This window comes from Stenella coeruleoalba (genome assembly GCF_951394435.1).
Source record: "Stenella coeruleoalba genome assembly, chromosome: 7".
Taxonomy (NCBI): domain Eukaryota; kingdom Metazoa; phylum Chordata; class Mammalia; order Artiodactyla; family Delphinidae; genus Stenella; species Stenella coeruleoalba.
Window position 1 is genome coordinate 37700981 of NC_137153.1, and position 27898 is coordinate 37728878.

The following is a 27898-nucleotide window of genomic DNA, read 5'->3' on the forward strand; positions in this document are numbered from 1 at the left end:
TCTTGAGAAGAGGCCTGAATTAAGGAACCAAAGCCGGGTCATCAGACAGGTAAGGAACAAGGGAATCCACGTCTCCTGAAGTTGGTCAGAAGAGCCAGGTGACAGGCCAAGCAGGGGTGGACAGAGGGCAGGGAGCAGATGGCAGGTGGCCACGGTGGGGGAGGGAACCGCAGCGGTTAGAGCCTCCTGCCGGAACCCGGGAGCAGCTGGGCTGCAGCGCTGCACTGAGCACCACGCCTACCCTTCCCAACTTACGTTTTATATCTTGGGGAGAAAATCATGATTGCACCTCTGTGGCACGGTCGTTGTGGGGACTGAAAAAGACCATGTAGGTGGCCCAGGGCAGCACTCCACTACGCCAGTGGCAGTGCTTTGAGGAGGCGTGGCGCGGCGACAGGGGAGGAACCTGAGGTGGCGGTGGGCCGCGGGTGAGGGAGCAGCCCCGCTGTTGGAGGAACTGAGACTGGACAAGGATCCCGGACGGGGGGTGGGGGTGGAGGGCGGAGTGGGCGGGGCTGCAGTTGGAGGGGCGGGGCCAGGGCGCGGAGGTGTTCCTGTGGGCGGAAGGCGGTGACCCGCGCCTATAGGCTCCGCGGGACACCCCGCTGGGACCGGGCCCACTCCGAGCGGTGCTGACCCTCCGTCTGTCTGCGCTCCAGCCGCGTCCCACCGCGTCCCGCCGCCTGCACCTGCCGCCCAGCGCTCAGCAGCCCGGCCACAGCATGACGGACCAGGCGGCCTTCGACACCAATATCATCACCCTGACCCGCTTCGTCATGGAGGAGGGCAGGAAGGCCCGCGGCACGGGCGAGATGACCCAACTGCTCAACTCGCTCTGCACCGCGGTCAAAGCCATCTCCTCCGCTGTGCGCAAGGCGGGCATCGCGCACCTGTGAGTCAGGCCTCTGTACCCCCGGACCCCTCACCTTGGCCTCTCTCTCTCTGGCAGGGGATCTGCCGAGCAGTCCGATGTCTGATCCTCTGCCCCTGCTGTCAGTCTCTCTGTCTGACATCTGGAACTCTCTCTCCCTCTCTCTCCCTCCCTCCCTCCCTCTCTGCCCCTCTGCGGAAGCTCAAGCGGCACTCAAGCCTAGTTCCGCCTTCCATTAAGCTTCCCACCTGGGGGCCTGTCTCACAGTCCACAGCTGCATCCACCCTGCCGCCTGCTCCCCTGGGCTGAGCAGCCTGCCTTAGCACCCCTCTGGCTTCCTCCTGATGAAATTGGCTGGCCAGGTGGGCACCTGGCCTGACTGCCATACCCATCCTAGCCTCAAACAGGAAAGTGCTGGCCCAGGTGCCTTCCTTTCCCTTTCTTTTCTTCGACTTCCTTCACTCCCTTTGGAATTGGGGTCCCAAGTCAGGTTTCTAATTCAGTATCTCCTTGACCCTAGACAAGTCCTGTTAGGAGCAGTGAGTGGAACCCCCACTGCGAGGAGGCCCTCCGTCCAGAGCTTTCAGGGGCGGCAGTGCTGGTGTGCACAGGGCTGCAGGAGGTCTGGAGTGGGGCTTGAGATGCTGTATTTCTAAGACGTTCTTCTGTGGTAGGTGGTGCTGAGACCGCTGGTCCGCAGATCACATTGTGTTTAGCAGAGCAATCACAGGACATGGGGATTCAAAGAGTACCTTCTTGTGTGGCCTGTTGTAAGTAACACAAGTGCCCTTTGGTTTATTCTGGTGTGCACGAGCATTTTATGTTTAGACTGGTCCTCAGTATAGCTGAAGGGTGCCTGGGCTTTCAGATTGCCCACACTCCTTCCTAATATTTCCCACACTTAGGAACACCTTAAACATTGTGCACAGTGCTCTTAGCTGATCTGAAAAAGTATAACCCCTGTAACCTAGTTTCCTTTTCTGGTCAGCTTTTTGCCTTTGGTCCCACAGTATGGCTTGGTAGAGCTAACTCTTTTTTTTTAAATTTTTATTTTATATTGGAGTATAATTGATTAACAATGTTGTAATAGTTTCAGGTGTACAGCAAAGTGAGTCAGTCATACATATACATGTATCTATTCTTTTTCAAATTCTTTTCCCATTTAGGTTATTACAGAGTATTGAGCAGAGTTCTCTGTGCTATACAGTGAGTGCTTGTTGGCTATCTATTTTAAATATAGCAGTGTGTACATGTCAATCCCAAACTCCCAACCTATCCGAGCTAACTGTTAAGGAAGGAGTGTAACATCGCATTTATTTTCAGATGTCAAGCAGGGATGGGACAGTACGTTAGGAAGGTGGTGATTCCATTACTATTTCACCTATGGTCCCTCTTAATACATTTCTAAGGAGGCTGTGCGTTAGGAAACACACTCAATTAAAATCTTACTTCAAATTTAATTTACAATAAGTAAAAGTGTCCTAACAGCTTTATCTGCCTTTGAAAACCAGGGAGCTTCTTCAGAAAGAGTGCTTGTCATTTCTTGTATTATTTTAAACTGTGTCAGCACCTTTCACAACCCCAAAGAGACTCAGAAACACAAGATCTGCTTTGAGGTGCATCTTTCCCACCTTTTAAGTAATGTCCGATAGTGGGACCTTAGGTAGTGGGATTTTGATAGTGGGACCTGGACAAAGGGTGCTAATGTTGGCTATATAAATTATGTATATTTTTACGCTAGGTACCTGTAAATACCAGGTTAAAAAAATATTGTTGTTGCTATAATTATAAATTCCTTAATAAGTTGCACTCAACAAACATTCAAACCACTCAGAAGGACACAACGGGAAAAGTGAAACCCACCTCTACCCATTCCCTGGGGTATCCACTATTCATAATTTACTGGTTATTTTACTAGATACTTCTTTTTTTTATGTCTTTTTTTTAAATGGGAGTATAGTTGATTTACAGTGTTGTGTTAGTTTCTGGGTGTACAGCAAAGTGAGTCAGTTATACTAGATACTTCTTTACATTAATATAAATTTATACATGGATACATATTTCCATATGACTCTTTGTAAATAGCAAACAGAATGGAATCACACTTAATGTATTCTTCTGCAGTTTGCCTTCATTATTCAACAATATATATATTCCACATCCTTCAATGTCAGGACATGGAAATCCACCTCCTCCTTTTTAATTGCTGCATTGTGTTCCACTGCATGGACACGTCATGAGCTATTTGACATCTCCCATATGTTTGGGCATGCCACTGGTCTTTGACTATTTCAAACAGCATTGTACCTGTGAAATGGGTGTTGATGCATGGCCATGTGGGTGGCTGGCAGAGGAGGACATTAAGTACTCCTGTGGGAAAATAAGTTTGACTGTCTCAGTATCACATGCAGTTGAGCAGGGGGCAATAAGACAAGATCTTAACCTAGGCCTCCAGAGTACACTCATGACTTCGATATCCTGGATGAAGAGGCCAGCATGCCTGCAAATAACTTGTTAGTGCTGATGACTTGCCCTAGAAGGGCGTCTAACCAGAGGGACAAGATGATTGCAGACTGCAGGAGCCTTGCGGAACCAGTTTATGGAGCTCAGCCCTGACTCCTCATTAGGGACAGATCAGGAGTTTAAACGTAGAGCCTGGAGAGCACTCTCTCTCTCTCTCTCTCTCTCTCTGTCTCTTTAGTTCTAGAAGAGACTGAGAGATGAGAATGATACAGAGTTTATGCTGTAGGAAAAATAGTACAAGTATAGAATTATAAAACAATAGAGATCTGAAAGATACTTTCCTAGAGGTACCAAAAATATGACGTGGATGCAGAGGACTGTGGAGTATCAAGATAGGCATTTGCAATGGTCAGGAAAAGATGGTCATAGGCTTGATGGCTGGAGAGCATTTTAGGCTGGGCCATCATGTGAGGAAATGTACAAAGTAGGAAGATGTTGCTGGAAAAGTTGCTCATTCAGTTTGACTGAAGCCTTCAAGTATTGTAGTGGTGGGGCATTTGCGGGTGTTAAATTGTGGCTGCATTGGGGGAACATCAAATGGCAAGGGTGAATACTTTATATTTGGGGGGATAAGCAAAGGGGAGAGGTACAGGTTTTGTTTTTTTTCTTTTTTTTGCTGTATGTGGGCCTCTCACTGTTGTGGCCTCTCCCGTTGCGGAGCACAGGCTCCGGACGCGCAGGCTCAGCGGCCATGACTCACGGGCCCAGCCGCTCCGCGGCATGTGGGATCTTCCCGGACCAGGGCACGAACCTGTGTCCCCTGCATCGGCAGGCGGACTCTCAACCACTGCGCCACCAGGGAAGCCCGGTACAGGTTTTTGAATGGGGTGGTGGAATGAATGGAGATTCATCTGGGGCAGTTATGGCTGGAAGTATAGAGTTAAAAGAGAGAAAGCTAGGACATGTGGAACACCAGCTGAAGAGGCTCCGGAGAGCTGAGGAAAGCAGCATTCAGAGCTGGGGGATTAGAGGGAAAGAGGGGGAGGACCTGGGAGAAGTCTGGGTGGGGGTGGGGGAGAAGGACAGCAAGGGAGGTTCTCAAAGAATCCCGAGAGCAGGGCTGTGCTATTAAAAAACAAAAACAAACAAAAACGAAAAAACAAAGAAGCCCCCCAAAACCCAGAATTCCAAAGGAGGAGCTGAGTTTTAGAGGCTGGAGAAGGGTAAGAAGATGATGCTGACATTTTGGTGATGTGGAACTTGAGGTGTTAGAGGGCCATACAGCTGGGGATGTTGTCCAGGCTGCAGTTAGTTGCGACAGTCTGGAATTTGGGTGTGAAGAGCTGACTGAAGATTAGGCCACTGGACTTTGGCACATTCACCCTCAGGCAAGAGGAAGAGGAGAAGAAAATTAGGATCCGGTTTAGCAGAACGGGAACATGCAAGGCTTTAAGAGCACATTTTTTTTTTTGCGGTACGCGGGCCTCTCACGTTGCGGAGCACAGGCTCCGGACGTGCAGGCTCAGTGGCCATGGCTCACGGGCCCAGGCACTCCGCGGCATGTGGGATCTTCCCGGACCGGGGCACGAACCCGTGTCCCCTGCATCGGCAGGTGGACTCTCAACCACTGCGCCACCAGGGAAGCCCTAAGAGCACATTTTGGAGAGAGGTGGAGCTGGGCTCAAATTCCTGCCTCTGCTATTTAACTTCTGTGAGGATTTAGGCAATTGGCGTAACATCTCTGAGCCTCAGCTTCCCCACCTGTAAGATGGAGACAACTTTTTTTTTAATCCTCAAAGAGTTGTATGCGGAGGAACTGAGTTCATTCAATTGATACTGTCATCATTGTTTTCCTAGGTTGAAGCTTTTTGTTTCTAGAAAACAGATAGCCTGTATCCTGCTTTTCATTCCTTAGTAGTTGCCCACATGCATTTCAACAGGGATATATTCCAGGCTAGGATATTATATATTAAGATGACTTTGCTCCCTCAGATTGGTTACCGGAAACTTCCCATCATGCTCACGTGACATCGGGAAAACTTTCTTATAAATATGAGGTCACTTCTGTTGTTTGGTGGAAGAAAATAATAAATAACTTCAGTTTTAATTTTGGAATTACAGGTCAGTTAACACATACTTGAGCTTATCTTCAAGTTTGCAGAGTTTACAATCTTAAACTTCTGGAAATTTTATCATAGGTGTCTTATATTCTTGAATTATCATCTCCATGTTACCAAAAAGGAATTGTAACTTCCTTTCCACACCAAAAGCAGAGCCAGCCACATACCATCCTATTTGCTCACGTGGGGCTGGCATGAACTCAAGCGAACCTTGGGGCTTGGGGCCTTTGAAGCTGCTCCGGTTGACACCTCTTCTTCAATGTTTAGTCGTCCCTAGGTATCCACCAGGGATTGGTTCCAGAACACCCAGCAGATACCAAAATCGCGAATGCTTAAGTCCTTTAGGTAAAATGGCTGAGTACCGTCCGCCCTGCGTGATCTCGGATTCAACTAACTACGGGGGGAAATTCGCAGATGCAGAACCCAGGATACCGAGGGTGGCCTGTATTTCTCATCCGACCTTTGGATGTTCTGGGGTGGGTGAATGGTTGGTCATTTACTTCAGAATCAATCAGTAACAAGTCATGTTACCTTCAACTTCAGTGATAAGGATTAAATAGTAATCTGCGTCCCTTTTTCTTCTAAAAATGAGCTCTTCCACTTGGCTCTCGTGCATGCTATCTAAAGGGTGGCCTGCTTTACACTGCCATGCTGACATCAGAAGGAAAAGGTCTAGTTAGTTAGCAAATCAAGGAAGTCATCGAAAGTTCTTCCCTAAGTGTGGCCCTGGCTCCGGTCCTTGTGTCTAGGGATCTGCTTCAGAAATGTGAAAGGAGCCTTTCCCCTGACCATCATTAATTACAGACTTTATGGCTGTGAAATGGCTGTAGAAACCGTATGCAAATTTGAAAAACCATGCTAATATTTAGTCCAAATATCTAAGGATTTAAAAATACTGGCCAAATTAACCCATCCTTCTAAAGAGTTTCCCATCATATGAATTAAAATGACTTAACAGTTGTTTCAAATTTTCAGTGAGGTTTTTATAGTAAGCATAAGAGGAGATATTACAATACTCGCCCTGTGTTGTGGCCAAAAAAACCAAAACAAAACAAAAAGAAGAGATATTACAGACAGCAGCTTCTCAAATTGATTTTTCTCCCCAAACTCCAGAAAGAGAAATTTTGTGTCTCTGGGGGTTGAAAAACAAACAGTCACAGGGGCATAAACCCTGACAGCATAAACTACAGGATGCTGTGCTGCCCTGAACTACTTGGGCTGCAGGGCCAACTAGCATGAATAAAATTGAAGTGACATATCATAAGCATCTCAAATGAAATAATATTCCCAGGGAGACTTCAGTCAAATGTGAACTTTGAGCACTTCCTTTTCTTGTCACTTAGTTACCTGTGACACTGTTCCGCATTGCCTGTCTTCCCAGAAGCTGCCTGAAAAACTGGTTTAGAAGTCATTTCCCCTCCCCTTCATCAACCAACCTGTACAACCAATCTGTGGGCTCCGTTAAGAACAATGATGGCTGCCATTGTCTGCTATGGATCAGGTGTATCACGTGGGTTAGCCGTCACCCTTACAAAGCCTGGAAACAATCAGGGAGCTGAGACAACTTGATGGAAGTCATATAATCAGTAAGAGGAAAGGCAGAATTTGAACCCAGGTCCCTGGTGCTGTGTTCTTGTCAGCACCCACCTTGCTTCTCAGCATGGTTGTATTACTGCTGCGGGGAGTTAGGGGTGCAAGAGAATGATACCATTTCTTGTTCACTACCTTGGTGCCAGTCTCTGTTCTAAGCCCTTTACCTATGTCAACTCATTTACTCCCCCTCTCTACATACTATGACATAGATACGCTAAATTCCCATTTTACCAAAGATCAGAGAAGCTAAGAGATTTGCACAGGGTTGGTTAACAAGTGACAGAGCTGGGATTTGAACCCCAGGGTCTAGAGTCCCAGCCCATGGAGGAAAGTGCCTGATGATGCTACCTTTTCCCCACTGCTCCTGCGCGTGCCCATCGGGTTATACAGTAAAGGCTCTTCTTCTATCCTTTGGGGCCTTTGATGGAATGATGACTGATCAGAATGCAGAAGAGTATTGTTTCTAAGGGATTTTCTGAAAACTTAGGAAGAAAATAAACCATGTGCTCTTCGGCTAATTAGTTCCTTGAGGATTTTCTTAGGGCTTTTCTCTTCTGTCAAAGTTGTAGAAGCCTTTCCTGCTTCCGGCTTTTCATTGATCCATGGAATGTGTTCCCTTGGAGGTCTTGCTTCCCTTCTGGAGCCATCTTGGGAGAAGCCTGACTGAGCGTTTGCCTAGTCCTGCCTCATCATCCTTGGGCGGGATGACACAGGGCTGTGTGAGAAACTCCTCGTGTCATGGCTAACTTCCTGCGCTAAGGTGCAACGTTCAGAATCTGAGGTGATTGGGTATAGACTCAGATATTGTCACTATTGACATGGAAAGCTGGGAATTCATTCTCCTGAATCCTGCTTCTACCTTAGAATCACTTTCCTGGGCCTTCTCGAAGACTTTCCTAACACAAGGTCTCACCAAGGGAAACCCTCCCAGAAGATGACCTAGAAGAGTTATAAAGTGCCTGAATTTTGAGTTTGAGGGTCCCAGAATCATCTATCCCCATGTTTTTTATGCTTCACAAGCAACTGGAGGATAGATGGGGAAAGGTCCTTCTGGTTAGAACAGAGGAGGGACCCTCCATGGGAGTAAAGAGGAGGAAGGAGGGGTGACCACCCAACCAGGCAGGGAGGCGGAGCCATCCAGTGGTCTGCATGGTTTGGCCATGAAGATGGCCATTTCGGTTCTGGTGTGGTGAGTGTCCCCTACAGTGTTCATCCTGCAGCTGTTATATGGCCCCTCCCGACTCCCCGTGGACAGGTGGTGCCACTCTCTGTGACCCAAGGGCAGGATCCACCTCAGAACCCTGGAACGGCAGTGAGGAACCTGGCTGGTGGTCTTGGCTGGACAATCCAGCTGCCCTGACGCTGACTGTAACCTCTTGTAGCCCACCGCATGGGAAAAAGACTTTGAGGTTTAAAAAGTTACTTATATAGGGCTTCCCTGGTGGCGCAGTGGTTGAGAGTCCGCCTGCCGATGCAGGGGACACGGGTTCGTGCCCAGGTCCGGGAAGATCCCACATGTCGCGGAGCGGCTGGGCCCGTGAGCCATGGCCGCTGAACCTGTGCGTCTGGAGCCTGTGCTCCGCAACGGGAGGGGCGGCAGCGGTGAGAGGCCCGCGTACAGCAAAAAAAAAAAAAAAAAAAAAAGTTACTTATATAAATGTGCACAGAGTAACTCCTCCCATTTGGAAATATGTGAAAAACAAATTCCCTGTTCCTTTGGATAAATTACTGACCCAGAGCTGTTCTTTGGAATCATTACTGGCTGGCTTATTTGGGCTCTTTTAAGGCTTTGTTATAGCTTCATTTTCGTTTGAAAAACATTCAAAGTATCCTTCAGCTGGAACTGCTCCTTTGCAGTGAGATCTTCCTTGACCATCTAAACCCCTTGCCCTGCCATCCCCCAGCATCATGTTTCATTTTATTAGCGCACCGGTCACTATCCAACATGATCTTATTCATTCAAAAGCACTTGCTTGTTTCTTGTTTGCCTCACTCACTAGAATATAAGCTCCATGAGGGCAGGGATCTCATCCATCTTACTCAGCACTGTAACCCCAGCACTCAGCACAGTGGGGACAATAGATATTTGTGGAATAAATGATCACTCACACAGGCCTCTAGGAAGCTTTTGAGTAAGAGGAACTGAGGCCTGACTGTTCTTCACCTCTCTCGCTGAGCCAGATACCCAGAACAAAGTGTAAAGTAGGCTTTTCCCGTGCCTGCCTCAGTGCCTTGTCCAGCTGTCCCAGCCTCCCAGGCCTCCCTGGAACTGTCCCCATAGGCCGGTCCCTCTGGGGACTGTGCCAGTGGCTTCCTCCAAACTCCAAGGTGCCGCTCCTATACTTATTCCTTCAGGCTTGGGTTTCCCTTCTCTTCAGCAGATGCTTTTCAGCAAGTATTGCTAGAGGGCCTACTGTGTGCTGGAAGTTGGGACACAGTGGGGGAAAACATACCCTCTGTCCTCATCCTCATGGAAGTACAGATTAAACAGCCATGCCAACACGAAGATGATGAAGCCTGGGGGATCTTGACCCTCCCACAGTATTGCAGATCCCTAATGAGTGCTTCCTTTAGCGACCAAACAAGGGACTTAACATGAGGCGTGAAGGGCTGTGCTAAACCCTTTGTGTATGTGTGATAAGTGTATAATCCTCCAACAGCCCCATGAAGCATCATTACCCTCCATGGTCATGATTGAGAAGGAGGACTCGGAGAGAGCAGGGGACTTGCAGAGCTGAGGGCTGAGCCAGGTCTCTGCCGCGAAGCCCATGTTCTTTTCCATCAGCGTTATTCACCCTCCTGAAGTCAGTAGTGACTTTAATGGTGGAAGTGTCGGGCTAGGAAGGAGAGCCAGTGGGTACCAGCAGGGCCACTGAGGAAGATGCAGGCATTGAGATGTTGGCCCCTGCCAAGCCCTAGTTCCATCCGGAATTCGGCTGCCTTCTTTCTTCATCAGTGTCGGCCTCACAATTGAAATGAGAAAGAGACTATATGGAAAGAGAAGGGAAAACCCAGCTGCAAGTCTGATAGATCCCTTGGTCTTCTACTCATGAAACAGGAGTGACATGATGAAAAGAAGTGGGAGGAGGGCTGGAGGGACAAGACGCTGTTTTCCAGGTGGGCGAGGGAACGATGCTGAAAGAGGCAACACTGGAGAATGGGCTTGATGCTAACTGGAGTTACCTCCTGGAGAGTCAGGCCAGGCGAACCGTTTGGGTTCAGACAGTTTCTGATGTTGGCTGAGTTTTGTCCAGCAAGAGACATGCAAGTTATGTTTAGAGAAAATGCATTTTCAGGAGTTGAGCAGTGAATGCCATGACAATCAGTCCCCAGGCAAGTGCTCCCAGCAATCTCAGCGAAGGGCGCCATGGTACCCCTTCTCTCCCATTCTCAGCTGTTTGGTGGTATCTTCAATGCCCCTACTCTTTCCCTTCCCACCTCCAGTCTCTTATCTGGTTCAGCGCATCCTCCTTCTAAAACATTTCCCCTCCTTTCAGTGTTCTTCCTCAACCCCAGGCTATGACAACCCTCCTCTTCCTTCATTCTAACAAACTAGGCTCCATTTTGGACCAGCCACTTAGATTCTGGAAGCTCCACAATTACTGACTTGCAGATACCTTGAAAATAAAGTAAGGACTCCAGACTTCCCAATCCCTTCAGCCCCTAGGACTCCTGCCAGAGGCAGTGAGGTGCCCTTAGGAGAGGCCTGGCTTGAAAGTCAAAGTGAGCTTCTCACCTCCGCTCTGCTGCTCCAGTGTAGAGGAGCCCATTGGTGTCTTGGAGTGAGCATCCTCCTCCATAAAATGGGGTAGTGGGATCTGTCAAATTTCTTTTCTTTTAGGGTCTCATCAGCTATAAAACCATAGATCCCGTGGCTTAGTTTCCCTCTCAGGCTCCTTCCCACCCAGAAGGTTTCTTTGCTTGCTGTGTCTGTCAGCTGATTCATTATGCATTACCTCATGCATTTGGGAGTGAAAATTGGTTCTTGGGGCAGGTGAAAAAAAATCAATCTTTTTGGGTGTGAAATATATGTACATACGGTGCATAAACAGATACACACTTTATCTGCAATATTAAAATTTCATGGGGGAGTGTGTTAGGGAAAAAAAACCTCTTTAGGGGCCATAATGAAAAAAAAGCTTGAGAAACATCGATTTAACCACAAAGGTGTGCTGGGTACCATGATAGGCACTGGACAGGTGAATGACAATATCTCCTTCCCTCCAGGAGCCAATCCAGTTGGATGACCACCTTTCTCGTTCTGTTTCTCCCAAACCATGTGTCTCCTTTCCTTTCTTCTAAATCTCACCAAATGCCCTCTTTGAGTGAGTTTATAGATGCATTGACATATTCTGGTGGTCATGGCTTATATTTTTGTATCTTTTCTTCCCTGTAGCTATGGAATTGCTGGCTCTACCAACATGACGGGTGATCAGGTGAAGAAGCTGGATGTCCTCTCCAATGACCTGGTTATTAATGTGTTAAAGTCATCTTTTGCTACCTGTGTTCTTGTGTCGGAAGAAGATAAACACGCCATAATAGTAGAACCTGAGAAAAGGGTGGGTCTGCTGCACTATTGAGGATTTTAATGTAATCATTTTTCTTTCTGGCTTCATAAAGGACTCCACTTGTTCAGCCAAGCTGGATTCCTAAGACACAGCCTAGATCCCTCCTGAACCATCAGTCATCATTTCACAGATTCCACTTCACTGCCATATCTCAAACTGTCCTCTCCTATCCACACTTCCACCACAGTCCATGCCATTATCATCTCTCCTGCGTGCTCATACATGGGAGCGACTCAAATATACTCATACTCGTCTCCACTTCTAACTTTTTATTGTCATGTTCAAGGCTCTTCAAAGTCTGGCTCTGTTAACTACGTCCTTCCATCCACCCAATTCCCAACCTTCATAACCAACCTTCCTGCCAATCTAAGCTGTTCGTATCAGTGATTCATGCATTGGAATCCTATTAATCTTGTTACCGAACTCAGGATGCTCAAGAATCCAATACTGAGAGACAAGTGTTGGGTAAAAGGAAAGATAGCCTTATTGAGGAAGCCAGCGATCCTGGGGAGAAGGTAGACTCATGTCCCAAAGAACCAACTCCCTGTTGCCGATCTGGGGGCAAGAGTTTTTAAAGGGGAGTTTCAGGGGTGTATAAGCAGAGGGAGGGGGCTACATGCAGAACAGCACAGTTAGCTCTGATAATCATCTTGAAATTGGCCATGTGGTGGTCTGATCAGTGTCATCTTGATTGTTTTTAAGTACAGCTAATCTTCAACTCCAGGGTCAGTTTGTTCCCATCTCCTTGAGGCCAGTTCTTAAAAAGAACTGTGTAAGATGGAGGAGCTTTTGTCATTTCTAGTCTGGTCATCATGTAGTTAACTTCTTCCACCTGTGGGGAATTCAGTATCTGCAAAACAGCTTAAAGGATATGGCTCAGAATATTATCTATACCCCATGAGGAGGAACTAAAGGTTCCTGAGTTTGTTTAATGACTAAACTATTATTATTTTGTCTTATTTGATTGTTTTCCTTTGTTTTTTCATTTTCTCACTTCTCTGGTTAAACTTATTCTTTGGCTAATGTTTTTCTACAGACAAGAGGCAGGCAGAGGACATTGGGGTGGGGGGAATCTGTCTTAAGAAAGCCCTGTAGGGTCCTGCTCAGTTACGGTCTGATTGCTTCTTGAGGGTAGAGAATGAATTATATTCTTCTCTGTATCCCAGCCTCTAGCACAACATTGTAGGGGATCAACAAAAAATTACTGTTGAAAAAGTGAATGAAAGAGTATATCCAGCTTTCACTGAACAGCAAAAATCATGTAATAATAATAACCAAAAAAAACCCATTTGAGATGAGTTACTATCTTTCCCTGTTTGAGATGAACTGGGGACATGAAGGAGTAGGATGAGAAGAAAATCAGTCAGAAGATGGATTTAAAGAGACTGCCTGATATCCAGTCTGACCTTTATAAGAGGGATGGGGAGCCACATCTGATTAACTTGTTTTACATCATTCTTTTTTTTTTTTTTTTTTTTTTTTTTTTTGCGGTTCGCGGGCCTCTCACTGTTGTGGCCTCTCCCGTTGCGGAGCACAGGCTCTGGACGCGCAGGCTCAGCGGCCATGGTTCACGGGCCCAGCTGCTCCGCGGCATGTGGGATCTTCCCGGACCAGGGCACGAACCTGTGTCCCCTGCATCGGCAGGTGGACTCTCAACCACTGTGCCACCAGGGAAGCCCTACATCATTCTTAAAATACACTACGTGTCAGATTCAAAGTTCATGTTGTTCTCTGCTGGGCCTCTGAAGGTACTTGGCAGTTTTAGGCATGTGGATTGAATTTGTTGTTTAGTATTCTCTATGGGTCTGCCCAACTTCTCTGAGTACAGTGTGCCTTCGTGGTAAGCGTGTTCCTGTTTTCCTAATGACAGTTTCTCCTGCGTCAACCAAGGTGATTTGTTCAGAGCAAGCGGTCAGGGAATCAAAGAATTGCCTTAATTTGATGCAGAAATTTAACAACCACCTCTTAAAGTGGCTAATTTGGAGGTGGAAAATCTCCAGTGGTGTGCTGGTAAGCTGGCTCTCTATTAGAAAAAAACCCCTCTGATTTGTAGCACTTGCCACTTTCAACTGTGCAAATGGTCCCCCAGAGTTGATTTTGAGCTACCAACATGACATCACTGAAAACAGAGTTGGGAAGAGATGTGCACCATTGGCCCTTGAGAGCTGACTCCAGCCAGCTCCCACATACCCCTGAAAATCCTATCGAAAGAATTAGTCTTTAGTAGTCCTACAACAGCTGAGGGTTATTTCCTTTGGGAATTACAGTAGAAATATGGTTGAGAACTCTGTGCACTGTAACCCCAAGTATCATCTATAAGAACTGCATGAAAATATTCTTAGAGAGCTTTTCCTTTTTCTTTTTTTCTTTTTTTTTTTTTTTGCGGTACGCGGGCCTCTCACCGCTGCGGCCCCTCCCGTTGCGGAGCACAGGCTCCGGACGCGCAGGCCCAGCGGCCACGGCTCACGGGCCCAGCCGCGCCGCGGCACGTGGGACCCTCCCGGACCAGGGCACGAACCCGCGTCCCCTGCATCGGCAGGCGGACTCCCAACCACCAGGCCACCAAGGAAGCCCTCTTAGAGATCTTAATGTTGTCTTTGCTTCACCTGAGATACTGTGTTTTGCCTTTATGAATAAAGTTTTGTTTCTCTTCTTCCTTTGACTGCCAGGAAACTCCAACCAAAATTATGATTCATTCAAATCAATGATATAGGAAATTCTTACTTAATTATCTGTATTCCTCGCCTTCATCTATATCTATGCCTCCTATTCTAAGTTGTGTTTCCTCTGCCTAATGATCTTTTGATATATATTTCTTGTTGTTATTTTCACTCTGTATACCACCTCATACCTTCCCTGACAGAGTATAAATAAGACACATTTCTTGAATTTTCGCCTAGATTCCCTCTTTTAACCCCTTAGCGTATACTCTTTATTTCGTTACAATGTGTTCTTTTTTTCTTTTTTGGCTGCACTGGGTCTCTGTTGCTGTGCGCAGGCTTTCTCTAGTTGCAGCGAGCAGTGGCTGCTCTTCGTTGCAGTGCACGGGCTTCTTGTTGCAGTGGCTTTGCTTGTTGCGGAGCATGGGCTCTAGGTGCGCGGACTTCAGTAGTTGCAGCACACAGGCTCAGTAGTTGTGGCTCACAGGCTTAGTTGCTCCATGGCATGTGGGATCTTCCCGGACCGGGGATCAAACCCGTGTCCCCTGCATTGGCAGGCGGATTCTTAACCACGGCGCCACCAGGGAAGTCCCAATGTGTTCATTTTAAGTGTAAAGCTGTGTTTTCTTTTTTTTTTTGCTCAGGGTAAATATGTGGTCTGTTTTGATCCTCTTGACGGATCTTCCAACATCGACTGCCTTGTATCCATTGGAACCATCTTTGGCATCTACAGAAAGGTAAGATGTCATGGATCAAGCTCCTGGTTTGGGACCAAAAGGAGAGTTAAGGTTGAACATCCAGTCCCGTTTCACTATTGGTGGCACAGCCAGAATGTACATCGTGAAACCTTGTGAGGCTTGAAATAGGTTTATATGTCAAGTTCTGACTTTTTAAGTTCTGCCTTAACGGCATGGTGAAAATCTATTAGGTTGTTAAAAGAAAATGTAGTTAACTAAGGTGGGTGGGAAGAGAAAGATATTTCACTCTTTTAACTGTACCTTGCTTCCTTTTGTGACAGAAAATAAAATTAAAAACAAAAGAGACAGTGTAGGGTAGCTGCAATGATGTAACTATGTGAACTGAGAACTGTGAGAGTGTGACAACCATCGAGAGTACTTATATCAAAATTGTCCTTTAAATCCTCTAAATCAGGGGTCTGCAAACTATGGTCTCCCTGGGCGAAATCCAGCTCATTGCCTGATTGTTATGGCCTGTGAGCAAAAAATAACTCTTTTGAATTTTTGAATGGCTAAAAAGAAAATCTAAAGAATAATATTTCATGACCTGTGACATTTATATGAAATTTAATTTTCACTGTCCATAAAGTTTTAATGCCATATGGTCAGCTCACTTGTTTACTATGTTGCCTCTGGCTGATTTTGCACTGCACAGGCAGGGTTAAGGGATTTTGATAAAGACTGTGTGACAGTAGAGCCTAGAATATTTACTATCTGTTGGTTTATGGAAAGAGTTTGCTGACTCTGCTGTAAATTATAGAAAGCACACTGGTACAGTGAGGGGATCCAGGCTCCTGCCCTGGGTCTTTTCTACTTGGATGACCTGAGCAGGTACCTCTACCTCAAAAGTCTCTCTTCCCTTCTCTTACTTTAAGTGTGTGTGTGTGTGTTTGGGGGTGGAGGGGGGCAGTTTGGTGGAAGTGCATTCAGATATATACAAGTGAAAATGGAATGAATAGCCACGGGCCCATCATAAAAAGTGATGAAATCTAAAATATGTCATCTTGGCTTCAGCCTTCTTGTTTATTTTAGAAATAAAACCTCACAGATGCCTTTGAGGCTGAGCCCTTTCCTTCATCTTAATGGACGAGGTAGCTAGTTCAGCCAACCTCTGAGGTTCCTCCAACTTTCCTATTCTGGGATACAGAGGCCATAACTTAAGAAGCGAGACCGCAATTTGTGCTTTGTTTTTCAAAGTGACTTGTTGTCTACTATTGCACATAATCTCCTTTCAAACATGGGAAGTAGGACCGCCATGGGACAGTTCTCTTTCCTCATTGAAATGTATCTCTTGTGTTTGTCTTGGCCGGGAGGCAGATCAGTGTGAGTAACTGAAAGTTCTAATACTCATACCAGAAAGACAAAGACAAAGTAATTAATCTGTTTTCCAAGTCATACCATGAAACATCCCACTCTTGTTATAGACAAGGAGGCATGTAATTTTACCTGCAAGTTATCAGATCTATATAGTATAGCAAGAGAACTTTGCAGCAAAATTCTTCATGGAGAGGAAGACTTCTGGTAATGACTCAACCAGAGCTAAAGCAACACTAATGTTTGCCAGCCCCAGTTTCCACCTTAACCCCCCAAATAAAGACTCTTTTTAAGGGAAAAAAAAACCTAGAAAACTGACACTGGCTATCAACTAAAAAAAAAAATCAAAACAGCCTGCAACAGCAACTCGAATTACAAATGCTAGAACAACTCAACAATGAGTCTCCACACTCTTCTCAATAGACCTGAGTGACTCTCTTAAAAGACCGAAAGAGGTGATGAGTGTCACCATTCCCTTTAAGTCACTTCAGTTTTCAAAAGCCTTATTGATTGTTTGAGGATTTATGGGGCATAAATATTGACTGTCTGATGCTTTAACGGAGACCTTTCCTGCTTTCCGTAGAGCTGGATCTGGGCTGGAGTTCAGCTCCCTGGTGCAGCCGCTCAGTGGCATAACATTAGTTGGTAACTGGAACTCGGAAACAGTGATCTGGTCTTGCCCACATGGTGCCTGAAAATAGGCTCCAAAGGGATCTCTTAGGGCCTGTGGTCCAGTGTTTCTACGAAGTTCCTGCCACAGTACCTTCGGAAGGGTCACCCCACCTCTGGCTGGAGACATTCAGAAAAGGTCGAATTCTAGAGTGTTTGTCCAAATATTGGGTCAAAATCTGTCTCCCTGTTGCTCATATGGCCTTTTAGAGCATCAGAAAATAAGACTCTTTTACATGCTTGGAAATGGCTTTTCTGCCTTCCCCTCCCCTTCTTTTAAATCTTCTTTGAGTTGAATATCTTTCATGTGAGATGGTTTTTCGACCTCTCTAGTGTGGTCACCCTCTATTGGATACCATTCTAATTTTCAACACCCTTTAAAAATATCCAGTCCCCACGACTAAAAGCAGAGTTTCAAAAGTGCTCTAGAAGCTTCAGAATCCAATTCACTTCCCTTAACTGGACACAGGGAGATGTAATAGCCATATGGAGTGTGGTTTCCTGACATTGATGCTTACTAGCTCTGTGGGACCTTGGGCAAGGTAACCTCTTGTTTCCATATCCATAAAGGGGAGATACTGAAAATTAAGCATAACGGCAATGAAAATAGTGCCTGGCACATAAAAAGTGCTCTATAAATGGTAGCTATTAATATTACTTGTCTTGTTTTTTGTATTAAGATTCAACAGAGAATATCACAAGTCAAACTAGCTTGAGGAAGGAAAGGAGGGAGGGAGGGAGGAGAGAGAGGAGGGAGGAAAGGAAAGGAAAATTATCGGTTCATGTTAACTAGAAAGTCCAGTGGGTAGCTCATTCAAGGACTCAGATGACATAAATGGGACACACTTCCTCTCCGTCTCTATTGCTCCCTCCTCTCTGGTGGCAAAATGGCTCCCAGTAGGTCTGGGCCCACATCCAATCCTTTCAGCAACTCAAACAGAAGATGCAAACCTCTTTTCCAACAATTCCAACAAGAATATCATCTCATTGGCCCTGATTGTCTTGGCTTTAGGTCATGTGTCCATCTCTCAACCAATCACTACGGCCTGAGGCATGCAGTGATCTGATTGGCCAGACCAGGGTCATGTGCTCACTCCTGGAGCTGAGGGCCAGGGGGGTAGTATTTTGAGGAAGGTTAAGGTGCATTTATCAGCAGAAGGGTGATGGGTGCTGGCCAGGCAAAATCAATGGATGTTCACTGCAGATTATAAATACCTTGAGAGCAGGGACCTTCTCTTATATATTTTTTTGTCTGCTAGGCAGCCTGGTACACTAGTAGGTGAACAATAGTGGCTGAGTTACTGGACACTCTGCCATATGCCCTATGAGACCTTCTAGGGAGGGTTTGGCTGCCGCTCTGAGGGAAGACCATCTGATGATAGGACAGCCCCACCCCACTTCTGCCTGACTTTCTCCTCCCCCACCTCAAGTCTCCAGAATCCATGGTGTCTTTCGTACTCTATATGGAGTGACGTGGATTAAAACAGAGCAACACCTACAGCAGGTGGTGGCCTGGGATGAGTAAAGGTAGGGTCCAGACGCTTTTTAATTTTGTCAAGTGCTTTCTGCACATTGGTCCATGAGCATCCGCATGAGACTGTAATGGATTCCCTTGGAACAGAGGCATTCATTGCTGAGGGTTTGGAGGAGGGAATTCATGCATTACAAAGGGGGACGGGGTAGAAAAGTATTCCTCCAAATTAATGACTAGATGGAATTATTTTGTCTTTCTTTTGAGTATATGGATCATAGATAATGTTACCATTTCTTATTCCATGCAAGGAAGTTGAAGGCTGAGATTATTTGGTGACAGTGTTTCAGAGAAAGGCTGTTCATCCTTGTGCCACAGACAGACATGGGTGGTTCTGGATGAGGTGAACCTCTGGGGGACTTTTCTTGGTGGAGAACTGACTACTCCAAGCCTAGGGGCTTCCAGTCAACTTACTTATTTACATGTTGTCTTTGTCTTATTTTGTGCTGCGCTTTCAGGGTTAAGTAGTTACGACAGAGGAAGCGGTTAGAGCCTGACTGTTTTCCTCCCACTATGTCACTGGCTTTGAAGGAAGCTGGTTCCTTTTTCAAGGTTGTACACTGGCAAAATTTGGAGTCTGAGAAACAACTCAAATTTCTGATACTGTGTTTAGTCTGTGTTTAACTGCACTGCACTACCCTGTGAATACAAACCAAACTAAATTAAATAATTTGACCCAACACAACCAGCCAAGCAAGCAGCCAACCACCTAGATGAAAACTGTTAAACACAAAGATTGGAGACAAGAGGAAAAAAAGAGAGAAACGGCTTTTGTGACATTTCCTTTTACATGAGTAGTTCTTAAGCTTCAGTGCAAGAGTCAGCTATGGTGCACGGTAAAATACTCCCAGGGCCCACCTTAGAAAGTCTGACTTAGTAAGTCAAGGCTGCAGCCCCAGAATTACATTTTAAATAAGCATCTCAAGTGATTCTGATGTACATGGTCTCTGGACCACACTTTCAAAAGTTATAGGAAGAAATTACCAGGAATGTATTTCTTTTTAAAAATATTTATTTATTTAGGCTGCACTGGGTCTTAGTTGTGACACATGAGATCTTTAGCTGCGGCATGCGGACTATTAATTGCAGCATGCGAACTCTTAGTTGCAGCATGCATGAGGGATCTAGTTCCCTGACCAGGGGTCTAACCCAGACCTCCTGCATTGGGAGCATGGAGTCTTACCCACTGGACCACCAGGGAAGTCCCACACCAGGAATGTTTTTGCTGAGATGACCTCCATCTCTGGTATCATGATATAGATAGATGCCCTTACTTATTCTCAGCCCCTGGAATCTGTGGTTGGGGAGAGAATAAATGAAATTGGCAGAAACTGCCCATTTTCACTTCTGTTGAAATTCAAGTAGAGAATATTCAAGCTGAAAGATTTGTTTGAGGCTGTTTTGAGAACCATAGAAGCCAATTGTCAAGTGTTAAGAAGGTAATTATCAGTTAGTAATCATTGATTAGGAGCCATGCCCTTAAGTTTTTCCTTTCCTTAGTATTAGGGAACAAACAGTCACACGACCCAGTGGGCTGTTTTTAATAAAAAACAAAGAAAGATTAGAGTACATGTCATGTTCTAAATGTAAGTATTGTTTTATTAAATTTTTGTAGTTGTGTGTGCGGGTGCATGTGTGTTGGTACTGGTTTGTGATGCAAAATGTATTTTTTTTTTACTGTGGGTCATGGTCAAAAAAAGGGAAAGCATTTGCCCTACACTGTAACAACTCTGGAGAGAGATTCTCAGTTGCTGTATTTCTGAGACTTTCTTTGGTGTGTGAGTATGGACCACACTGCTCACTGGAGTATGTGCTGCAACTGGCAGGAGCTCATGAAATTGATTTCCTTACCAGACTTGAAGCCCTGCAGCCCAGTTTTAATTTGTTTAAATAAAGATAGAGTAGGCAGGGGAAAGACATTGATGACGGTAATGAGATTAAATTAGTAGGAGCTGGCAAGGAGGCATGCTCTTTTTTTGAGAGTGATAATGGAGAGATGAGGGAATATCAAATTAGTAAAATTGGAGGAGGACCCTGATGGGAAAGAAGGATCCAGATGCACGAAATTTGGGGTTTGGTGGGAAGGCCGCTGTGGTAATATAATCAGGATATTACTGATGTGAGGAGGAAGGTCTCTCTGGGAAGATGCCCTATTTCATTACGAGAGCACCTTGATAATGCATCTTGCTAATGGATGAACTGCAAAAAAGAACCACAAAACAGAACACAACAAAAAACGTGTTGTGTTTTCTTTCTCGTCCTAGATTTCAACGGATGACCCTTCTGAGAAGGATGCACTGCAGCCCGGCCGGAACCTGGTGGCTGCTGGCTATGCACTCTACGGCAGTGCCACCATGTTGGTCCTGGCCACGGCGAATGGAGTCAACGGCTTCATGCTGGACCCGGTGAGAGACCCCAGGGGAAGCTGGGTGCTTCGCTGGTGGCTGTGAGTGAGTGTTTATTGTGTGTGTGTGTTGGGGGAGAGGCAGTACCTAGAGGTGGAAGATGAGGCCCGTGAAGGGGCAGAGATGATGGGTTGGGGAAGGGGGGAAGGGAGATGGAGGGACCACCATGAGAAGATTATCGAGGTGAGAAATGGTGTCTGTCCAGAGCATAAGGAGTCTTTCTTCCACGATGAATTCTTTAGAGTGGACGTGACTCAGCTGACTCAGATGCCCACTGGGCTGAGCAGGCCACACAGATGAGTGGAGTGTGCTGGGAAAGGATGGTCAGGGTGGTGGCAGGGCAGTGGCGGGGCACTGGGGAACTGGGGAGGTCTGTCAGTTGTTACTCCTTGGGAATAGAGGCTCAGTCTTGCCAAGGCTTCCAATGTTTCAAGAAACACTGGATTTTTAGAAAATGTAATGTTTCTGGATGTGTAAAACACTGTGCTAGCCAATTAAAACACGTTTGTGGACCAGATGGGGCCCATAGATGGTCTGTTTGCCACCCACGCTATCCATTACTAGCTTATTTTCCTGAGGTGAATGGGTGTCCCGGCTGAAGCAGTGGACCACCTCATTTCTTCAAAATTAGCTCCGAAATTCATTTGATGTGCACGTGCACGCAAACCTTCAGTGAACCCTTGTGGTTTTGAAAGGCTTTGACGAACTCAAGGAAGTGAAAATAAAGAAGGAAATGAAGATAATTCCTTAGTCTGTCCAACTTATAGAGAAAAACACCCTCGGGAGCTCCCTGGTGGTCCAGTGGTTAGGACTCAGCGCTTTCACTGCTGGGCCCCAGGTTCAGTCCCTGACAAGACTAAGATCCCACAAGCCACGTGGTTCGGCCAGAAAACAAAAACCGAAACAAATTCCTCACGGAGAGGAGCCCAAGGTGCCATGAAAAATATTCATTAACAATTTTTAATTTGTGGATAATTTCTTCCACATGTGTATTAATTGGACTTCTTTATTTATTCTGTTAGATGACAGTTTCGACAGAGCAGATGAATTGAGCAAAGAAATCTCTTTACATATTTGGCATAACTAAACCCACCATTGAAATGAACTCCACAGAATCATCTTCCGTAGGTCGGCACATTCATTGTGCATTGGGTCCAGTGTCCCAAGGGAAAAAGAATTGAGGTTATAGATACCTTTCAGTTTTAGAAATGTCCTCAGATGACATTAATGAAACTATTTATTTGGTGCTTTTTGCTGACAGACCGAACACCAGGTACGGTCAGCTGCTAGAATCCTGGGAGGGGCCGGTTGCTGGTGGTGGGGCCTCGAGGTTTGTGGGTGGCGGGTGGGAGAAATCGGAAGGTAGGCTGCCTCTGTCTCCCGCACGCTTGCACAACTGGACTTTGCCTCCTTGGAAGCACCCGAGCTTAATAAATCAACAAGGGTAGGGAAACAGCACAAGTTTAAGCCTCCAAAGGAGGTGATTTCAGGGTAAAGTAGGGGCAGAACCCGAGCGAAGTTCACTCTGAGCCCAGGGTACGGTTTCCGAAATCACTGATGTTTTGGGTTTATCCTCTCAGCAGGCGTTTACTGCTTCCCCAGACATTCTTCTGGTAACTTCTCTGTTACCTTTCAGTTTATGGATGTGTGGAAAACATGAAACCTCTTCTTATTTCCAGATTGCAGACCTTGTGTCGGGGAGTAAGTCTCTGTGTGTTTGATAGTCTTTTGTCCACCTCACACTTAATGGCCACTCAGTGTTTGGAGGCTGCGCTACCCCCTGCTGGCTGACCTCCCAGAGCTGATGAATGCCTGCAGGGTAGGGGTCAACCTAGTGCTTTCTTTTCATTTTGGCTGACAGCTTCCGCTAAGAAGACCACAGCAGCTTTATTTGCATTTCTAGCAGGCTTTAAGGTTTGAAAAGCTTTTCAGTCTCTTTCTCCCATACAAGGGACTAACCTCCTTCACAGCTAGGATGTTCCGGCCAGGTACCAGGGCGGGGTGCCCGCAATGCATGGCTTCATGAGCACCTGTTGTGTGATGCCTTCATTTTCCAGACTTTTACCCAAAAAACCATAAAAGAAAAAAAGAAAAGAATCACTCACAGTGACACCTTTCAGTGACCACTGTTAATTCTAGTCTCTTTTCTCCCCCTACCCTCCTCTCTCCCTCCCCCACTTCCTCTCTACTTCCAACAGGAACCAAGCTTTGCTATGGGAATAAGTGGCTGGGAAGAGATGTGTCCAAGGTGGGACCTCCCTTCTTAACTCTGTCTCCTCCCCAGATGGGCGGAGCCTCAATCACTCTCTTATCAGGGACGCGTAGGAGCCCCAAACAGTCCTCAGTCCAGAGCTATAGGAGTTATGTGACACCTTACTCCAAAGCTCGAATCTCCTTTGAAGAACCTAAGCCTTAAAGGCATCAGCTTAGCACTGGGACTTTGTGGGAGGCTGAGTTCTGAGAAGCACTCTGTAGATCAGTGAGCAAAGGCACCAGAAGCTATATATGCTGTGAATCGAAACTCACGGTGCTCGGGGAAAGTGACATCAAGATAGAAACGAACAAATGGAAAGCTAAGAGCAGCCATGAACACTTTGGTGTAACTCAGCTGCCCATCTCTCCCGATATCCTACCTCCTGTCTGCACCAATTTTTTTTTTTTTTCCAAAGGCATGGGTGTCCCAGGCCAAGGAGAAATCATTTCACAATGAAATCATTTCACAATGTTACAAATATTGAATCATTATGTTGTACACCTGAGAGTAACAGAATGCTATGTCAATTATACGTCAGTTGAAAAAACAAAAAGATAAAAAGCAAGCTCTTTGTGCTGAAGGACACACGTGACCTCAGGCCTCACGCCACCCCCTCCCACAGGCCTGAAGGAGATGTCACAGCTCCACCTTTCCTTCCTGTTTCACAGGCCATTGGAGAGTTCATCTTGGTGGACAGGGATGTGAAGATCAAAAAGAAAGGGAGTATCTACAGCCTCAATGAGGGCTACACCAAGGACTTCGACCCTGCTGTCGCGGAGTATGTCCAGAGGAAGAAGTTCCCCCCAGTAAGTGAGGGCTGCGGGGTCGGGGTTGGGGGAGGGCCCCTGAGTTATGTGTTGATTCATGATCTACCCTGGAGAGAAAGGCGGCAGGGACAGAAGCGGGTGGATTCCACTGTGCTGGGGACTGGAACCTCTGCCCTGAGACGGCAACCCCTTTGCCACTTTCTCTTGGCAGAAGAAAATCAGGACTGTAAAGTCCGTCAGATGAATGAAGTCATGGCAACAAAACATGCTTCACTGCTGGGGTCCCTGATCCCAGTTGGTACGAAACGTGGTCCTTGCAGCCCAGGCCCCAGCCCTGTGGCACCTGAAGGATTTCTATCTGTCACCTCTAGACTCAGAGGATCCATCGTGGCATCTCTCTAAAGAGGTTACAAATCACTGAACACGAAGAGAAGAAATGGCTGTTTGTAGAGACGGTTCTATGTAGGAATATCCAATCTTGTCCTACTCTTGTTACTGAAAGCTCGGCCTCTCTGTACACACCGGTGCCGAAGCAAATCTCGGAGACAGAGTTTTGGGTGAAGTAGAAAAGGATAGCTTTATTGCTGTGCCAGTCAAAGGGGGACACACTGGGCTCCTGCCCTCGAAAACTGTGTGTCCCAGGGACTTCCCTGGTTGTCCAGCGGGTAAGACTCTGCGCTTCCAATACAGGGGGCCCGGGTTCAATCCCTGGTCAGGGAACTAGATCCCGCAGGCCACAGTGAAGATCCCGCATGTTGCAACTAAGACCCGGCTCAGCTAGAATAAATAAATATTTTTTAAAAAGTTGTATAGAAAAAAGAAAGAAAAAGAAAGAAAGAAAACTATATGTCCCACCCTGGGAGGATTTGATGAGGGTTATATAACAGTGGTTCGAGGCTGGGGTCTCTGACAAGATTAGGGTGTGAGCAGGGCCTGCCCGCCTTAATCTCGTCTCAGGTGGTTTCCTAATCTTGACCAGCTTCTCTGGTCCCTTTAATCTTGCCTCAGGTGGTTTTTTAGCCGTTTCTCCCTTGATTAGCAACTGTTTGAATCTGCCCTTTGGAACTCAGGGAAGGTCATGGAGGCTGGAGTCTTGCCTACAAGAAACGGGGGACAAAAGGGCCTCCATGCCTGGGAGCCCCACTGGGCCTCACTCATTTTCACTCTTGCTTAATGCCATGGAAGGCTGCTGTGTTCTGAGGAAGAAGCCCAGATGTTGTTGGTTTGGCATTCAGGGCCCTCCAAGCTGGCCCCAGGCTCTCTCTCCAGCCTTATTATGTCTCCTTCCACCTTTCCCTAGAGATCCCTTCCTGCCCCCAGCTGCACCAGGCTCCTCCCAGGGCCCAAGGCAGACTGCAGGTGCTTCTCTAGTTGTCCCACCTTTGGCTGGGCAGTTCCTGCTCCTGCAGAGATGAAAACCCCACCCTTGCCCCCTCTCCTTAGCTCTGCGAAATCTTTCTTCTCCTTCAGGGTCCTGCTAAATGCCTGCCCCACCCCGGAGCCTGAATCCTTAGGGCCTCCTCAGGTAATGTGAGCTATTGTAAGATGTAAGAGGCTGTCTCCATGATTCCATTTTCTGCTGCTTGGGGACAGAATTTTCATCCCATTTCCTAGCACAGCCCCAAACACACACCTTGATGGTGCTCTGTTTGACTATTGAATCAAATAAGCATAGAGGACATGAAGAGAGCTCTCTCTTCTGTAACCCTAACTATTGCTGGTCTTAACCTTGTAGGACAACTCAGCCCCCTACGGTGCCAGGTACGTGGGCTCCATGGTGGCTGATGTCCACCGCACCCTGGTCTACGGAGGGATCTTTTTGTACCCAGCTAACAAGAAAAGTCCCAACGGAAAGGTAAATAAATCCCCTGAAGAGTGGTTGAGAAGCAGTGGATTTCCTTTGCAGCCTGGGAGATTTGACTGAGGAAGAAAGGTCATGGTAGCTGTTATGCTCTGCAGTAGGGTGCCAAGGATGTCTGTGGCATATTCTTTTCTAGATTAAAGGCTGTCCTGGTTAAAGCCAGGTGATATCAGCTAAAGATGATCTCTTGAGAGCCCTTTCATTGCTAAAGATAAGTGATGATGCTATGGTCAGAGGGTACTAAAAGTGCTTTCTGCTTCCACTGGCTACACGTGGTTTGGCTTGGGCAAAATGAATGCCATTCATAAAATGAAATGAAACAGTCCAGCCTCATTACCAAGGCAGCAAATCACATATGCATCCCAAACAGAGGTCTTCTTTGATTGTTTTCAAAAGGCATAACATTGAAATGACTAGTGAGCTGACATTTGCTGCTTAGAAAATGCTACCTTTCTAGGGAAGGAAAGCATCTCTGGGGACACCTAGAGCTTTCAGGTAAGCTGCAACTGATGCATTGGTCTCATGCCCACAACCTTCTTACAAGCCAGGGGGTGGGCTGTGCTTGCTTATGCTGGAGAAGGGACACCCACTTTTCTTCGACACAGAGGGACAGTGTGTTTCCTTCTCAAGTATTGTCCCTTTGTTTTTCCCAAAGGACAGACAGGTTTTTCTTATTTTATTTTATTTTTAATGTGAGAGAAGGAATAGGAATAATCCCCATAGTTAGAAATGGATGTATTTCAGATGTGCTCAGATCTCTGTTTATGGCATGTGGCGTCCAGTTCACTGAAATCATTAAAACATTCACTCTTACCATAGCCACCTACCTCGGGCATCCCAACCTATGTGATTAGCCTGCTTTATAGCACTTTTCTCTAATGCCTCAAAAAATTGTTCCTTAACACAAATATTGAGGTTCCTCCTTTTCCTTTTTTTTCAGTTTTGCAAATCTGACCCTGACACCTGTATGGAAATAGAGTCAGGAAACACCTGCAAAAAGCTGTCTACTCAGTAGGCAGACTGCATGAAAATGCATACAATGAAAAAGTGAATATTTAAAAGTAAATTCCAAGATGTATAACATACTAAATCCCAACCCTCAAGCCTTAGGAGAATTGTAAAAGGAATGTGTACAGAGTTGCAAACAATATTATACTGTTTGGAGGAGCCAGTCTGCTTTCCAGATGTCTGCAGCCAGACACTACCATGGACTTTTAAATGCTTATAGAATAGGCAAAGGTCCATCCAAAACACACACAGAATCACTCATTAGGTCCAGTTTCCGTGCTATAAAGAGAAGGGAAACATCGGTTCTGCCAAAATGTCATTCGGTCCTGAGCCCAGGTGGTCTGCCTCACATCTGCATCAGGCAATCTATTGCTGGCTCTTGATGGATGGCTTAATTTAACCAAATGGTTAAATTAACCATCCAGTCTTAGATGCAACCTTGTGATGGAAAGTAAGGGAAAGTATCAGTTCATTTGATCAGCTCTGCACTATTTTGCTATGAAGCAGATCTCTTTTCTGTGTAATCTATTCTGTTCTGAGAATGCTGCTCTTGTTTTCCAGTTGAGACTATTGTATGAATGTAACCCCATGGCCTATGTCATGGAGAAGGCAGGAGGATTGGCTACCACTGGGAAGGAAGCTGTATTGGACATTGTTCCCACTGACATCCACCAGAGGGCGCCAATCATCTTGGGGTCTCCTGAAGACGTGACTGAGTTCCTGGAGCTATATAAGAAGCACGCTGCCAAATGAAGAGCTGGCCTTGCCCACACCAAACAGAATTGCCTTTTATCTGGACCTTTGATCTCACAGGGTGCTACCCGATTCTGACTGTGCATCAGATATTCCTAGACACAGAAATAAAAAGTATGGATATTTTCACCATCAAATGCTGTGTAATGCCTTATGCTGCCTAACCAAAATGCTATCTCAGTAATGCCACAGATGGTCACGATATGTTTTGAGTGGATAGAGGAGAAATAAACATATTCTTCCTTTTTCTAAAAAAAAAAAAGTCTTCATTGCTTTGTGCCAAATAACAGTAATAATAATAACAGCTAATGCATATATCATTAG

At 46.1% G+C, this 27898-nt stretch overlaps 1 protein-coding gene across 1 annotated transcript; it reads left to right on the plus strand.

The window, feature by feature from the left end:
- FBP1 (fructose-bisphosphatase 1) lies at positions 1-27768 on the plus strand. The gene is made up of 8 exons (XM_079926607.1): positions 1-49; positions 660-892; positions 11444-11606; positions 14920-15012; positions 20791-20931; positions 23854-23991; positions 25688-25807; positions 27383-27768. The coding sequence occupies exons 2-8, from the start codon at positions 723-725 to the stop codon at positions 27572-27574; spliced, it is 1017 nt and encodes a 338-aa protein (XP_079782733.1). The 5' UTR covers positions 1-49; positions 660-722; the 3' UTR covers positions 27575-27768.
- Positions 27769-27898: the final 130 nt, after the last annotated feature.

Excerpts from the sequence above, each read along its gene's own strand:
- FBP1 (XM_079926607.1), top strand. The coding sequence starts at position 723 with ATGACGGACCAGGCGGCCTTCGACACCAATATCATCACCCTGACCCGC. Across the intron at positions 893-11,443 it reads AAGGCGGGCATCGCGCACCT|CTATGGAATTGCTGGCTCTA; the intron begins GTGAGTCAGGCC and ends TCTTCCCTGTAG. Across the intron at positions 23,992-25,687 it reads AGAGGAAGAAGTTCCCCCCA|GACAACTCAGCCCCCTACGG; the intron begins GTAAGTGAGGGC and ends TTAACCTTGTAG.